General features: G+C 39.4%; 1 protein-coding gene across 2 annotated transcripts in view; it reads left to right on the top strand.

Moving 5' to 3' along the window:
- Positions 1-16,651, top strand: part of EDRF1 (erythroid differentiation regulatory factor 1) — a 46,191-nt gene that overhangs the window by 11,245 nt on the left and 18,295 nt on the right. For both annotated transcript variants that reach the window (XM_011986429.1, XM_011986430.1), the window contains 10 exons: positions 2,906-3,053; positions 3,133-3,241; positions 3,571-3,682; positions 5,467-5,727; positions 7,758-7,829; positions 8,152-8,302; positions 10,392-10,580; positions 10,925-11,125; positions 13,054-13,272; positions 16,039-16,262. In XM_011986429.1, coding sequence (XP_011841819.1) covers positions 2,906-3,053; positions 3,133-3,241; positions 3,571-3,682; positions 5,467-5,727; positions 7,758-7,829; positions 8,152-8,302; positions 10,392-10,580; positions 10,925-11,125; positions 13,054-13,272; positions 16,039-16,262 — 1,686 coding nt within the window. The remainder of the gene's footprint in view (positions 1-2,905; positions 3,054-3,132; positions 3,242-3,570; positions 3,683-5,466; positions 5,728-7,757; positions 7,830-8,151; positions 8,303-10,391; positions 10,581-10,924; positions 11,126-13,053; positions 13,273-16,038; positions 16,263-16,651) is intronic.

The following is a 16,651-nucleotide window of genomic DNA, read 5'->3' on the forward strand; positions in this document are numbered from 1 at the left end:
AGGTACATTTTTGGCAGGGAAGATAGCTGTGAATAAACTGAATTTGAGTGTACATTTAAGTTGGTGATAACAGAATTCTAGATGTTCTAGAAGTATAATTTTACAGGTAATTTGGAGGAAGTTCATAAATGTATGAAAACCTGCATTTGTAGCCATAGAAGTCTAATTTTAATGCCAAGCACTCATTAATAATTAACTGAAAGTGTCTATACAATGGAGGCGTTTCTTCATTATGTAAATATCTACTCAGTACACGCAAAGTTTTAGGGAAGGATCTTGTAAAAATTGTGTATGGTAGATAGCTTATATAGCAAATTCTTATTCAGCATATTCTGTTTAGAAGACATGTATCCCCATTATAAGTGTTGGGGGAAGCCAGGCATCTTGGCTCATGCATGTAATCCCAGGCTACTCAGGAGACTGAGGCAGGAGGATCACTTGAAGCTGAGAGTTCAAGACCAACCTGGGCAATGTAGCGAGACCCTAACTAGAAAAAAACCCCACACACTTAGCTGGGCATGGTGGTGCATGTCTGTAGTCCCAGCTACTTGGGGGCTTGAAGCAGGAGGATCACTGGAGCCCAGGAATTTGAGGCTGCAATGAGTTATGATCGTGCCACTGCACTCCAGTATGAGTGACAGAGCAAGACCCCGTCTCAAAAAAATAAAAAATTTAGAATTTAAACAATAAATAATGGTTGAAGGAAAACAAAGAATAAGTTTGGTTGTTAGAAAGAGATAATCCAATGGGAAATAATATGCAGAGAAAACAGTAGGAGACAGATAAGAACGAGAAGTGTAATACACACACACACACAGAAGTCTAGATCATCAGAGGAGGGGCTGAGCACTAACACTGGAAGAAAGACTTGGTGGAAGAAGGGGCATCTTCACTGAGTCCTGATAATAGGTAGTATCTCAAAAAATAAGAGCTGGATTTGAAAAGTCTAGTGTAAATACATGAAAGGATTGATAATAAATCCAGCTAGGGAACACAGGATTTAGGTAGCACAATAGCTGCAAATAAGGTTGGAAAAGTCATGATCAAATGATGGAGATCTTAAATGTTGAGCTAAGGAGTATGGACTTGGTTCAGTTGGTAATCTGGAATCAGTGAAGGCATCTAGGAGGGGAAATTTGTTGTGTTAGAATATTAATTTAGAGATAGCATATAGGATAGACAAGGAGGACTTAGAGACAAGAAAACCGGAGGCATTGTACCATTTTGCAAATAGTATAATGTACTTCCACTAGAGAGGAACTGTTAAGAATCAACAATGGTAAGAATAGATAGCTTTTATTGAGTGCTTATTTGATCCCAGCACTTTGCTGAATGCTTTAAATGCTTTACCTTATTTGATCTTCTTAGCTACCTCACATGCTGTTATTCCTATTTGATGGAAAGAGAGACTGAGGATCAAGGAGCTCAAGTGAGTTGCCCAGGGTCACCTTAGTAGTGAGTGGCGGTGCCAGTCTTTGTGCCTCTCTCTGGCTGAGGACATGCTTTGAACCATTATATTCCAACCCAGTGATTCTTAACCTGGTTGTGCATCAGAATCACTTGTAGCCTCTTTAAAAATGTTCTTGCTTGGGCCCCCAGTGTTCTAGTATCAGTAGGATGTGCACCTCTTGTCTTTTCAGAAAGTCTGGTATATGATTCTGGTTTGCAGTCTTCATTGAAAACCACTGTTAGACCATCTCCCTAAATGGCAACATTTAGTTGGAGGCTGGGGTGGGAGTGGGGAGCAGGAGAAAAGAGACAGGCAGATAAAGCGTTAACAAGGCGGAGGGGAAGAGGAGTCAAAGGGGATTCCAGGGTTTAGGGGCTAGAATAATGGTGGTGTCATTTAGTGAGAGAAGGATGTTGAATTGGTTTAGACAGGGAAGGTAGTATGTTTTTGTCACATGTTCAGTTTGAGGAAAGTGTAAAAATGTCTAGTGAGCATTTTGAAGTTGCAGCCATTAGAGAAATAAATTGAAGCATCATCTACCTAGATACTGTCAGATTTCGTCACCTGGGAATCTATTAAAATCAAGCATTGGAGCCTCTCCCCATAGGGGTAAAAATAGAAGGGCATTTAGAGAGAGAGAAGGAGAACAAGAATAGCGCAGATTAAAATATGGGAAAGGAGTGTTTTGAGGAAGGAAATAATCAACATTGGGGACTTCAGTGAACAAAGTGGGGTGAAAATCAACCTCAGACGATTGTGTTTGGTCGTACATTCCAGTTGATTTAAAGTTTCTAGTTTTAGAGTACTTCAGAAAATGTGGTAGGAGGTGTTTAGGAAAGTGTGCACAGAAGACAAACAAGAAAAATGCAAAGGCACTGTTAAAATAGTGGTAGTAATGTCCATGAAGCCTTTACTCGTATTGCCACCTCCATACCCGCCTGCTCCATCCCTGTGAAGTAATGAAGTCCATAGACAAGCGAAGAGAAGTGTCTGCCAGAAAAGTTTCCTGAATGATTCTCTCTCCTTGAGCCACCGACTCTAGTATCTAGCAAAAGAAAAGGCCAGAAATACATGTGTTTTAAAATCTTGCTGGGTAAAGCCTACCTTCATTTACCATCTTCCCAGTTGAAAACCATTAAAGTGGAGGAAACGTATTCAGTATGATTTGTTCCATGTTAGAACAGAAATCAGATCATGCCTAAATCTGAGGTTCTAAATCTGGTAGTGATTCTCCGTTGAAATTACCCACTAGTGAGCTGCCCTTGCTGATGGGGTGGATGAGATTCCTTTGGGAGGCTGCAGCGGAAGACAGGTGAAAAACCACGGGTTTGAACGCTTTCGTGCTACACAGGTCTCTATTTGCAGGACTTCTGCATTTGGTTGCTTTTTTAAAAGAAAGGTGTTGTTTCCTCGGGTTTTCTCTTAAACTGCTTTCCATCTGTCTGTGTTTTACAGAAATATGAAATGATAAAGACAGAAGAAATTCCCAATTTGGAAAATTCTAATTTTTCTACTAAAGTCATAAAAGACATTGCACAGAATATTTTATCATTTTTGAAATCTAATTGTACCAAAGAAGGACATACCTATTGGCTCTTTAAAGGTAAGCTATTAATACTTCTTGAGTGAACAATAATTGATTTGAGTAACTGTTGTAAAATGAGGCTTGTTTTTCTTTCCAGCAAGTGGCAGTGATATAGTGAAGCTCTATGACCTCACTACTCTTTGTGAAGAAACTGAAGACAAATACCAAAATCCATTCACAATGCCAGTGGCCATTCTCTTGTACAAGTGAGTGCTTTAAGAATTTTAGATGAAGAAGTAGCCTTATATAAAGTTTTAAAGCATACAGCCACAGTATCCAAACCAAGGTTTTTAAATGCTTTTAGGTTTTCATAGTAGCGGGAAAGATATAAAATACACATTGTACCAAATACTACTCAGCTTTCTTATGACACAATAGTGTCAACATTTTGGGGGTGGTGGGTAAAGTGTAAAGTTTAATATTTTGTTGTTTCTTACAGCTCTTTGTTGGAAAGAAACAAGAGCACTCCTAGACTTGAGTCTTGCAGACAGTGATGAATGGTGGGCAGTAAAGTTGATATAAACTCTTTTTTTAGGGTTGCTTGCAACATGATGATGAAGAAGAATCAAAATAAGAAACACTATGGAACTATTAGAACGTTGCTTCTTAATTGTCTTAAATTATTGGACAAAAGCAGGCATCCTCAAGTAAGATTAACATTTATGTATTCTCTAAAACAATTCTAGCATTCTAACAGGAATTGTTACCTAGACAGTAAAGCTTCCCGATTCATATTCTGTAACTGCCCTATTCAGTGTGGTAGCCATTAGCACATGACATGTAGCTGTTGATCACTTAAAATGTGCTTTGTCTGAATTGACATGTGCTGTCGGTGTAAAATACACCCTGAATTTTGAAGGTTGGGTATCTGTACATATTACATGTTGAAATGCAATGTTATATATATTGGATTAAATATATTTAAGTTAATTTCTCAGATTCTACTGCTTCTTTTTTTTTTTTTTTTTTTTTTTGAGACAGAGTCTCGCTCTATCACCCGGGCTGGAAGTGCAGTGGCGCAATCTCTGCTTACTGCAAGCTCCGCTTCCTGGGTTCATGCCGTTCTCCTGCCTCAGCCTCCCGAGTAGCTGGGACTACAGGTGCCCGCCACCACGCCTGGCTAATTTTTTGTATTTTTAGTAGAGACGGTGTTTCACTGTGTTAGCCTGGATGGTCTCGATCTCCTGACCTCGTGATCCGCCCACCTTAGCCTCCCAAAGTGCTGGGATTACAGGCATGAGCCACTGCGCCTGGCCTCCACAGATTCTACTTTTTAAATGTAGCTACTAGAAAATTTAAAATTTCGTATGTGACTCATGTTACATTTCTCTTAGACAGCACTGCTCAATAAATTTAGAACTCATGGAATTCTAACAGTAGCGCTCTTAGTTCTTTGTTTTGTTGCTATTAGACCTTGATATCACTTTGTTATTATAAATAGGGTTCACATTCCACACTTAAGGATATTAAAGCATCTCTTAAATAAAAGCTAGTAACATTTGTTTTAAAGAGAGGGGGGAAAAACATCTCTTAAAATATTCCCTCAGTCATGCTCCCCACAATTTTATACCATCCTTACGCTCGGTTGTTTGCTTCATAACTTTATTTTTCACTGTAAGGCTAATGGTTGTATCCTGTTCAAATCAGTAAAGGTATGTAGGATACGCAATTTTTCTTCGAAGAGCCAAAGTAATTTTAATTGTAGCCACATTTGATTTAGAGATAAACATTATGCTAGAGACCAAACCCAGAAATTTTTTTGAAGAAAAATAGTAAAACATTTTGTTTCTGACTAAAATATCTAATTGCTGACTGAGGTGGCAGTGTATAGTGGAATTTGAGTGGTTTATGTGGATATTAGAAAATGGTGTTAAGACCATTGTCTGTGATTAAGAACTGATAAATAATAGAATGGGATAAATGATCGTATATAATTGCTAATTTTAAGAGATATCAGAATGGACTTTTCCCTTGTTAATGTAATTTTTTTTTTTTTAGAACCATAGATTGTATAATAAATATTAGTTGCCTATTATAGAGAAACTTGAATTAATTTATAGTTTGTAAGGAAAAATTCTGGTTTCTCACTTGGTATAGGGTGGTATTAATATTTGTTAATATTTTAGATATGACACTCAATACTCAAAAGCTTTTGTTTGTCTCCAGTGAAATTCAGTTGACACTTTTTAAGAGAGAAGGCTCAGGGTGGAGTAATTTCAGGAAATAGGAAATGCGTCAACCTATAAAGATTTTGTGGAGCATACTCAGAGTATTGGTAGCTTTGAACTGGGAACATTTCTGTGTGTGTTACAGTCTATATGGTGGAAACAGCCTGTGTGCCGACCTCCTTCTAAAATTTGTTAGTATGGTATTAAAATTCACGTATTTTTTTATGACAGTAATTTACACATATTTCTCTCTTTTTCATAAGATTATTGCTTCCGCCAATTACATGCTTTCAGAACTTTTTCAATTGGATGAACCTAAAAAGGAAGAAAATTCAGAATCTCCTTTAAACGAGAATTCTGATGAAAGTTATAGTGAAGAGGAGGAAGAGATGCCCGACAGTGATGAAAATGGATCCTATAGCACCAGCTCTGATCCATCGGATGATAGCAAAGCAGTAGCTATAATCAAGTCTGTTGGAGAACTGTCAGTACCAGAAAAATACAAATCTATTCATCAAATCAGAGTAAGCCTTTAGAATTTATATTAAATTGTTATCAAGGAAACATAATTGTTAATCGAATATAGTTAGCCCTTCAAAAGATACCATTGCTTCAATAAATCTTTCATGGTCCAGCATCTAATAATCATTAGTTTTCTGAATTCTAAAACTTGGCTTTATAGTATTGTTCCACGATAACTGACCCACATTGTACAAGCCTATAGGGGACAGATGTGTAAACCAGGTGCCTGTCTATTCTTACGTGAAGGATTTTCCTCTCCAGTGACCAGTGTGTAGTCATAGTCTTGTCTCCTTACTAGGGCACTTCTGTCCGGTTTTGGGGTTGCTGGGAAACGACATATATAGGTTGCTTGGTGAACATAGAATTAGGGTAGAGAAGGAGGTGGCTCTTGGAGCTGTGTGTGGTGAGATCTGGTACATTATCCCTGTGCTATATAAGACAGTACTTTTTTCGTGACTCTGGTAGTCATGTCTGCCGTATTGGACATGTCTCTGCCCTGGAGAGGACCAGACGGATTTCTCCCTGTGTGGGTTGCCCTCCCTGACTGTCCTTCTACCATCAGTGTATCTCCAGGCAGTGTATACCTTTCAACATACCATCTCCCTATGATTAGATCCAGGCCAACCTTAAGAGTTCTGGCTGTTCCCTGAACTGAAATACAGTTGTATTTACAGATAACCTCTTAATTTAAGCACTGAGTGTAACTTTCAGATGGAAACTTTAAGCAAGTTTTTGAGGGGCTATCTCTGTCACCCTAAAACGTTGCCCATCTTTCTGACCTTCACTTGCCCTATTGGTTTACCATGGTCATGTTGGCTTTTTTTTCTCTCAAAAGCATCAAGATCATGCTCATTGGAGGGCCTTTGTATTTGTTGTTGCTTCTATTTGGAATGTACCTACCCTAGGTCTGTTCATGGCTGCCTTTTTTAAGGCTTAAGTGTTGACTGAAATGTTGCCTCTTCAGGGAGATGTTCCCTGACCGCTCTGGCCAAAGCGTGCTCTACTTTTTTGTCCTTCAAGGAGCCTGTCTGTTCCTGAAGTTCTTATTTTTATGTTTGTCTTGCTTCACTAGAATGTAAGTTCCCTGCAGGTACAGACACTCTATCTCCAATGTCTAGAACACATTATGGGTGCTCAGTAAATATTTGACTCAATGACTGCAGGAAAAAGTCATTAACTGTCCATCTAAATTTTAGTTCACTTTCAGCTTGAACTTCCACAGTGGGGTGAAAAAATGTTCTGGTTATAATCACTGATTGCAAAAGTTACATGTGTATGGAATACTGCATTGTAACACTAGGCCGTGGACTTAACGGAACAATTAGGTAATAATTAAAGATGTAATGAGTGTCACTATTTTTCACAGATAGCACTTTCTGTCAGTATCTGAAGCACTCAAAAAATGCAGTCTTAGTATTCATATAAACGTGTCTTTAGTTGGCCTTTCCTTATCCTTATTGAATGACTTTGCAGTATGGACAGTCAGCATGAGCTCCAGAGTCCCAGCTCCCCACTCACTCACCGTGTCCTCAGACAAATTGCTAAACTGTCTGTGCTTGCTTCTCTTCTGTGCAATGAGAACAGTCATTCCAACCCCACGGGATTCAGCGAAATGAAATGCTTCACAGAAGCCCCTACACGTAATATCCTTCTTAGTTGGAGGTTGCTAGCTGGTTTTGCTCCTTAATTAAACAAATAAATTAACAAGAATATTGGTGAAACTTGTTATTTCTAAATTGATGCTAATTGTTAATTGTGTTTTGCCTAGTATCGGTGCTAATTATGAGTGGAGCTGACCTAGTAAATGAGGTCTATATTTGTCTAAAACATTACTACTCTAGTTCTTGCTTTTTTGTCATAATAGAATTATATTTAAAATTGTAAGTACTTAAAGCAACATATATGTTGTAAGATCTTTTTAAGCAAGATTTTTGTTGATAATGCTTGCAGTAATTTAATCTTCAACAAAAACAATATGTTGACCTTAATACATTGGTAGTGTATTCATAATTTTACATGTTTGTTCCTCAAGCCCAGTTGTGCATTTCCAGTTTGCCATGACACAGAAGAGCGCTGTAGACTTGTGCTGAGCTATGTTCTAGAGGTAAGTTTAGGTTTCGTCTTCACTTTTTCAGTAAAGTTGGTACTTGATATGCAAATTACACTTGTTTGTTGGTGTCTAAATGTTACTCCAAATTGTGTTCTGCTGCAGTTTTTTTTCCTTAAGCATAAACTGATAATCAGATTCGTTTTTCCGAAATATTTCCGATCAAACAAAGTTTTTAAAAGTCTGTTTCTGAGATGGAAATTTCTAAATTACTGAATTAAATTACTAAACGTATTCAGTAGTCCAGATACTGTCTTATATTTAGTTTTCAGTTGACCTGAAGTTAGGTATATAGTGAATGCTTTTCCTTTTTTTGAAGGGTTTAAAATCTGTCGATAGCAGCATCAAAAAAGAAAGCGACCTCCCAGCAGCTGACCCCAGCACTCCAATCCCGTTAAAATATGAAGACGAATCCACAAGAGGGGGTCCCGAGGGGCTAGAGAAGCAGATGGCCTTGTTTTTGGACAAAAGTAAGTTGAATTGATGTGCAAATAAGGCCTTCAATAGAATAATATACTGGTTCTTTATCAACAGCAGACTTATGTCAATTAAGACATTCATTGCAAGGCATTGAGAAAAGGATATGTGAACTGGAAGTAGGGGTAGTATTGTTTCATTTGAAATATAAAAAGGATATTTTTGATGTTTCATGGACATTTCTAATAAGAACATAAGGAGCCTGCATCTTCCCGTTACCCACAGTGAGGAACTAATGCCTCAGCCCAGTGGAGTTCTCAGAAATTGCTGCTTCAGGAAAAGCACTGGAGTGTGTAGGTGCCACAGACTTAGGAGCCCAGCTGCCTAACTTCATATCTTGGCTTTGCTAGGGCAAGTTGTTCCACTTCTTTGAGTCACTTTTTATCTCTTTCAAAATAGAAACGATAATAATGGCTTCTTTAAAGGGTCGTTAGAATGATTAAATGGTTAATATATGTAAAGTGCTCAGAACAGTGTACATAATAAGCACTATAGAAGCGTAGGCTGTTGTTACTGCACAGCACTTGAATAAGCTACAAATGTCACTTTTAAATTATGTAGTTTGTTCTTCAGGAATATAACATCATGAAGAACATATGGACTTTGAAGCAGAAGCTGTGAATTTCTTCTTTATTTTAACCTAAGTTGTATTTCTTTTTCCAACCTTATTTATTTCCCCCTTTTAAATCAGTTTCAATTGTTAAAAAAAAAAAAAGAAAGAAAGAAAGAAATGTAGAAAGCCTGTATGTTTGAAATACATTTGAATCACAGTGGAAGAAGTGCTTTCTGGACCCTTCTTTTCCTGAACAAACATGGTGGAGGTAGGAGAGGAATAGATTTATTTCCCCAGCATTTATGTAGTCCTGCTTGTATGCCATGCTTCAGCCTACAGGCAGTAAGGAGATCACACCAGGACTTTTGCCATTCTTTTTTTCTGGAATGCCTTTTCTGTCTCTTCCTCCTCCTCTGTCTCCCCTGTTGAAAATCCTGCTCAAGCTCAGAATCTCCATGCTTCCCTCTGTTCTCCATCAGAATTACTTGATTCTCTGACCACTTTGTCCTGTGAGCCTGCCTTATGTCAGAGTTCCTGCGTTAAATGGTTTTACACACACATGCACACACAAACAGTTGTGAACAAGAACTTCATCTGACTTAACTTTAGTTTCTCACAATGCCTCTTATTCACAGATGATGCTTATATCAGCAGAGGAAAGAAATTCATACACACATCAAACCATAATGAAGACTAAGTATCTTTCATCACCTTGAAAGACTTGGGTTCTAGCTGATTAAAAAAATGAGAAACCTTCAAGCTGGGAGAAGTCGGGGTGTGTTTTTGTTATTTGTGGAGCCAAATGTTCCACAGTATTTTGTTCTTTCTCTGTTAATTACACTTTACATAGTTTGTTGTGGTTTATGTTATCAAGCATAGAGGCCATATAACTTCATGTCACAGTTTCCAGTGCCTGGCACAGTACTTGCAACAAAAATGATCATTTGTTGAGTATAAAGAAGGTAGTGATGGGTTGGACTTTAAATAGAGTATTCCTGATAGAGGAAACAGTAAACTAAGATGGGAGATAAGAAAAACAGGCATCTTTATAGGTGACAAGTAGTAACTTAACATTGGCTGACGGGTAGTAGGATGGACAAGTAGGAAGTGAGACTGAGAAACATGTAACTAGTTTAGGCTAAGCTAAGTGGGAAGAAACCATTTTCATGTTTGAGGACAGGCTTTCACAATGATCTAAGCTGTGCTTTAGGAAGGTAAACTGTGACAGGTTGACACATAGACTGGAGAAAGGAGACAGGTGTCACTCATGAGGTTAGCTATGTCAGTGACACTGGAAGAGAATGACAGAGTTGCCGATGTCAGGGAAGCAGAAGGCCTCGGAACTCCCAAGTGAGAGTCTTTTAACACAGTTTTACTCCAGTGTATTTAAGCAGTAAAGCATAATATTTACCAGTCTTGTCACAATAGCACCTAAGTCTAGAGTGTTTCTATCAAGAAACAGAAAATATTTTTTGTGCGTGAGACTTACAGTCAAATGTGCTGTCTTTTTTTTTCTCTCCATGTCACAGTGGGCTCCCTTCAGAAGGGCAATTATTCCAGTCAATCTGGAATGATCCCTGGCTCTTGGCAACATAAAATGAAACTTCAGCTGATTCTCAAGTCGTCGAAGGCCTATTATGTTTTGTCTGATGCTGCCATGAGTCTTCAGAAATATGGAAGAGCATTACGATACATTAAATTAGCTTTGCAAAGCCATGGTAAGCCACTGTACATGAATATGTTTAATCGGCCCTGGGAAGGGAGAACAGAGAAGGCATCTGAATCACAGTGGAAGTTTACTCCTGTTTCTGTTGTGTATCTTTATTTTAAAATGACTCTTTCCAATCCTGTCTGTGTTACCTTCTATTTTAGTTTCTGCTCAATGGTTGAACGTCTCTGCTTTGAAATACATGAAGCCGTAATATGTATTATTGGACATAAAATAAACAATAGCTACAGTGGTACAAAGTGTTCTGCTGAGAACACAGTTTCTTCATGTTTCCTGTGGTCATTAATTGTTTCTGCATTTGTGTTTTTTCTTCTTCCCGCCCTTTCTAAACAGATACTTATTGCTGCCTCTGCACCAATATGCTTTCCGAAGTGCTGTTGTTTCTCTCTCAATATTTGACACTTTGTGGTGATATCCAACTAATGCTGGCCCAGAATGCAAATAATAGAGCAGCACACCTTGAAGAGTTTCATTACCAAACAAAAGAAGACCAGGAGATCCTGCATAGCCTTCACAGAGAGTCCAGTTGCCAAGGTGTGCCACAGACTTGGACCACGTGGTTCATGGTGGGACTATGCAGTCTAGCTCATGCTTGAGTATTCAGAAAAGGGACAGAAATATTAGAGTTTTGATATTTGCTTTGCATTTATTTATTTATTTATTGAGACGGAGTTTCACTCTTGTTGCCTAAGCTGGAGTGCAGTGGTGCAATCTTGGCTCACTGCAACTTCTGCCTCCCGGGTTCAAGCGATTCTCCTGCCTCAGCCTACCAGCTAGCTGGAATTACAGGCATGCGCCACCATGCCTGGCTAATTTTGTATTTTTAGTAGAGACAAGGTTTCTTCATCTTGGTCAGGCTGGTCTCGTACTCCTGGCCTCAGGTGATGGCCCACCTTGGCCTCCCAAGGTGCTGGGATTATAGGTTTGAGCCACTGTGCCTGGCCTACTGTTTTATTCGTTTCTTAATTTTAAAATTAAACATAATCTTCTGTATTTGTATAAAATGGTTTTTAAGTATTTTATAATTACTGTTTATATAACTAGAACTAACTATAAAGTAAGATACAAAGACAGTTGTGTGTCAACCTTTTTTTTTTTTTTTTTTTGAGACACAGTCTTGCTCTGCTGTCCAGGAGGCTGGAGTGCAGTGGGGCGATCTTGGCTCACTGCAGCCTCTACCCACTGGGTTCAGGTGATCCTCCCATCTCAGTCTCCCAAGTAGCTGGGACTAGTACATGCGCCACCACACCTGGCTAATTTTTGTATTTTTATTAGAGACAGGGTTTCACCATGTTGCCCCAGACTGGTCTCAAACTCCTCAACTCAAGCGATCCTCCTGCCTTGGCCTCCCAAAGTGCTGGGATTACAGGCATGAGCCAATGCACCCGGCCTTGTGTCAGCTTTTTACACTCTTCTTTTCATGAGGTTCTTCTAGGTAACACTTGTAGGCAGCTAACAAAGCCATGGGTTTCCTTTTGAAAGGTATAACAGTTGATGAAGGTGGTTCATTACCTTCTGGATGATTCCTCGGGGCTGAAATAAAGTGATCATTGTTTTTATTTTTAACATTAGTTCATAGCCAGCGTCTTACTGAATATGTCACTGTGTTTGGAATTATCAGGCTTTAAAACTGGGAAATAGAGTAATCTGATCCGCAGCAGCGCTATCCCTCCCTCTTACCTCAGCACAGTTGTGTGAGCACGCTGCCATTAAGACAGTGAACGAAGTAAAAGATGAGTCTTCTGAAGGTGCTTCTGGAATGTCTCATGGGGTTGTTTTATTATGCTCTTAAATTGTTATACTAAATATTACTTGATGTTTGTCTTCCAGAGTTTCAGACAACTCACAGCTGGAGGAGTGTACTGGGGGAGAGGGAAAAATGTCTTATTTTCTAGTGTTTTTGCCCTTTCTTCCCCTCTCTCCGTCTTTCTCAAATAATCATTTTTTTATAGATATAGTAGGAAAGTCCTCAGTGTATTTTTACTACTCCCATCATAGCAATTTCAGCTAAATACTTCTTTTTACTCCAGTTCCCACTTTGATGGCATTTTTAATCTTCTGAGGGCTTCTGTAGCAGCTTCTTCAGTGACTTAAAGTTAATATTGACACATTATTTCAAGAACTATTTCCGTTAATTAAAAATAACAACTTTGTATTAGTGGACAACTTTAGGTCTGCCCTAATAAACAAGCGTACCTGGGAAAACCTGGATCACAGGAATTGTGTGATATTCATAGTCAGGAAAATATTTTTATCCAACATTAATATCCCAAGAAATACAATTTTATAAATAAATAGATCTTTATTATGAAACTTAAATATTGTTGTATTGATTGAATCTTAGTATACTTATACCGTATTGCATTTTTTATTACTTAGAATTTAGAATCTCAGGTTCATGTAGATACTGAGGAAGAAGGAATCACATGACTCGCATTGATGTAGCCCTTTTTTCTTTTCAGGATTTGCATGGGCAACTGATTTGTCTACAGACTTAGAAAGTCAACTTTCTGTTAGTTGTAAATGTTATGAGGCTGCTAATGAAATCTTGCAATTTAGTGACTTGAAAAGCCAAAATCCAGAACACTATGTACAAGTATTGAAGAGAATGGGTAACATTAGAAATGAAATTGGAGTGTTTTACATGAATCAGGCTGCTGCATTACAGAGTGAGAGAGTAGGTGAGTATTTCTTTAGATTCCTCTCTTTATTGCCTGTTCTCTTAGAAAATTATGCTAATTTTGTATGAGTTAAGCAAAGAACTGTGGCACTTGATTTTATGTCATAAAGAGGTGCTTTGTTAGAGAACCTCTTATTATTCTTAAGAAATAGAATTAGGAAAACATGATTTTTTCCCTTGGAATTAATTATTTCAATGTTCTTCATTCTCACTTTTGTACTCAGTCCATCTGATCAATTTAGAAGCAAATGGGACATCCAATCATGTGCCAGGCTGTATGTTGGATATGGAACTGGCTAAAATATGGTCCTCTCTTCATGTTGGGAAGCTGGATAGGAACACAAAGAACACTTGGGATGAGTACAGATGAAGTATAATGGGAGACTGGGGAAAGAAGACATAAGGTCATAAGTTAGAGAGATTTTGGGAAAGTGTCATTGAGCAGGGTGGTGCGGGGTGTGTAGTGTCAGCTGGCAAATGTGAGGAAAGGAGGGTGCTCCAGACTGAGGAGGCGGTGTTAGGAAGAAGCCAGGGATCTCAGAGGGTGCAAGTGTACGTTTAGAGAGAGCAAGAGGCCTGTGTGAGGAAGATGTGGGATAGTGGGTAAGTAAGATGCGGGATGGTGTAGTAAGATGTGGGATGGTGTAAGTAAGATGTGGGAGTAAGATGTGAGATGGTGAATCATTTGGGCCCATGTTGAATTTGAGTTCACTATGGAACGTGTATGTGAAAGGTATAATTTAGTAGTCAGTTTGAAGTGTGCTAAGTAAGAGCTGTAGGGCTATCGAGACAGACTGAGAGCCATTCACATAAAGGTAATAGTTGAAGCTGTGAGAATAGATGAGAATATAAAGGCTGGACACAGGGAGAGAACAGAAAGGGGCTGAGGTAGAACTGAAGTTAGCAGGTAAGCTGAACATCTGTGGGCCTTTGGTTTTGGTTTTTGGGTTTTTTTGTTTGTTTGTTTTTGTTTTTTAAGAGACAGGGTCTTACTCTGTCGCCCAGGCTAGACTGCAATGGCATGATCATAGCTTGCTGCAGCCTCGAACTCCTCGGCTCAAGCAATCCTCTCACCTCAGCCTCCCAAGCAATTTTTAAAAATTTTTTTAGAGGCCGGGCGCGGTGGCTCAAGCCTGTAACCCCAGCACTTTGGGAGGCCGAGACGGGTGGATCACGAGGTCAGGAGATCGAGACCATCCTGGCTAACACGGTGAAACCCCGTCTCTACTAAAAATACAAAAAACTAGCCGGGCGATGTGGCAGACGCCTGTAGTCCCAGCTACTCGGGAGGCTGAGGCAGGAGAATGGCGTGAACCCGGGAGGCGGAGCTTGCAGTGAGCTGAGATCCGGCCACTGCACTCCAGCCTGGGCGACGGAGCAAGACTCCGTCTCAAAAAAAAAAAGTTTAAAAAAAAAAAAAAAAAAATTTTTTTAGAGATGAAGTCTTGCTATGTTGCCCAAGCTGATCTCGGACTCCTGGCCTCAGGCAGTCCTCATGCTTTGACTTCCCAAAGTTCTGGGATTACAGGCATGAGCCACTGCACCCAGCCTGTGTGCCTGTTGATCTGTGAATAATGCTTGGCACTTAGGGATACAGATGTTGCCCTCAAAGAGTTCCTTGCTAGTGGGAGAACCTGTGCATTTAAAGTGCATCTGGAGGGACAGTCAGTGAGGGAACCTGGGAAGTGGTCGTCAGGAAGCTAGGGAAATTGGATACAACACAGGTTGTAATCTCTTCAGACTCCATGGGAACCACGCTTTTGGATCTTCACAAAGGGACACTTTGCTCAGATGTTTTTCTTTGCTTATTTGAATATCATTTGATTAATAGTGAAGAGGGTTATACTTAAGTCTTGTACAGTAGACCCCACTTATCCTTGGAGGATGCATTCCAAGATCCCCAGTGGATGCCTGAAACTGGAAAGTTCTTCTGTGCTTTTTCCTGTACATACATGCTGTGATGAAGTTTAATTTACAAATTAGGCAAAGTAAAAGATTAACAGCATTTACAACAGTATGGCAGCATCATTACTCTGGTGCTTTGGGACATTATTAAGTAAAATAAGGGTTACTTGTACAAAAGCACAGCGATATCATAACAGTCGATCTGATACCCCAGACAGTTACTAAGTGACTAATGGGCGGGCCAGGCATACAGCATGAATGTGCTGGACAAAGGGATGGTTCCCATCCTGGGTGAGGCGGAGCAGGATGGTGAGAGACTTCATCAAGCTATATTAGTCAACTGGGGCTGCTGTAATGAAATATCATAGACTAGATGACGTAAATGAGAAATTTATTGTCTCATAGATCCGGAGACTGGAAGTTCAAGATCAAGGTGGCAGCAGGGTTGGATTCCTCTCATGCTTCTCCCTTGGCTTGCAGATAACTGCCTTGTCACTGTGTCCACACAGGGCTTTCTCTCTGTGCATACCCCTGGAGTCCCTCCCTCTTTTTGAAAGGACACCAGTCATACTGGATTAGGATCCCACTCTTACAGTCTCATTTAACCTTAATTACATCTCTAAAGGACCTGTCCTAAATGTAGTCACATTCTAAGGAACTAGGGGTTAGGGCTTCAGCATATGAACTCTGAGGGACACGTTTACCTTCATGTAACAGGCATGGTGAGAGCAATGAGCCGTGGTTGACTGCACATGACTGGCTCGCCACCACACTCCTGTCACTGCCATCCTCCTCTTAAGACAGTGCTAGGGTTTACACCGATGTCTGCTTACACAGTTGTTTTCTTTCTTTCTCTGTAAAGTGAGCAAATCTGTGTCTGCTGCCGAGCAACAGTTGTGGAAAAAAAGCTTTTCTTGTTTTGAAAAGGGAATTCACAACTTTGAGTCAATTGAGGATGCCACAAATGCCGCCCTTTTATTATGTAACACGGGAAGACTCATGCGAATTTGTGCACAGGCGCACTGTGGTGCAGGTGATGAATTTAAACGTGAATTTTCACCAGAAGAAGGCTTATATTATAATAAGGTAACACATTCGCTTACATATTGGGCCTCACCCATTCATACCTGTCATTTATTTACATTTTTCCATTGTTTCACTAAAGTATTACAAAACTAAAAATAATTATACTCTGCTAATGGCACAAGACTAGACAGATCATGAAAACACTTGGAACCTGGCCTAAGACTAGTAAGAATTGAGTATTGAAGATGACATGTGGAATTGGGAGGGAAAAGATGATTCTGCAAATTGTTTGTACAACGAGCATGAATATCAAATGGATTAAAGATTGACATGGAGAAAGTGAAACTGTAAAAGTACTAGAAGAAAATATAGGTAGAGGCTTATATGATAGGTTATGGAAGGACTTTCCCAGCATGGCACAGTAAGCAGAAATCCTGGGTAAAAGTTGA

This window comes from Mandrillus leucophaeus, unplaced genomic scaffold, assembly GCF_000951045.1.
Source record: "Mandrillus leucophaeus isolate KB7577 unplaced genomic scaffold, Mleu.le_1.0 Scaffold299, whole genome shotgun sequence".
Classification (NCBI taxonomy): Eukaryota; Metazoa; Chordata; class Mammalia; order Primates; family Cercopithecidae; genus Mandrillus; species Mandrillus leucophaeus.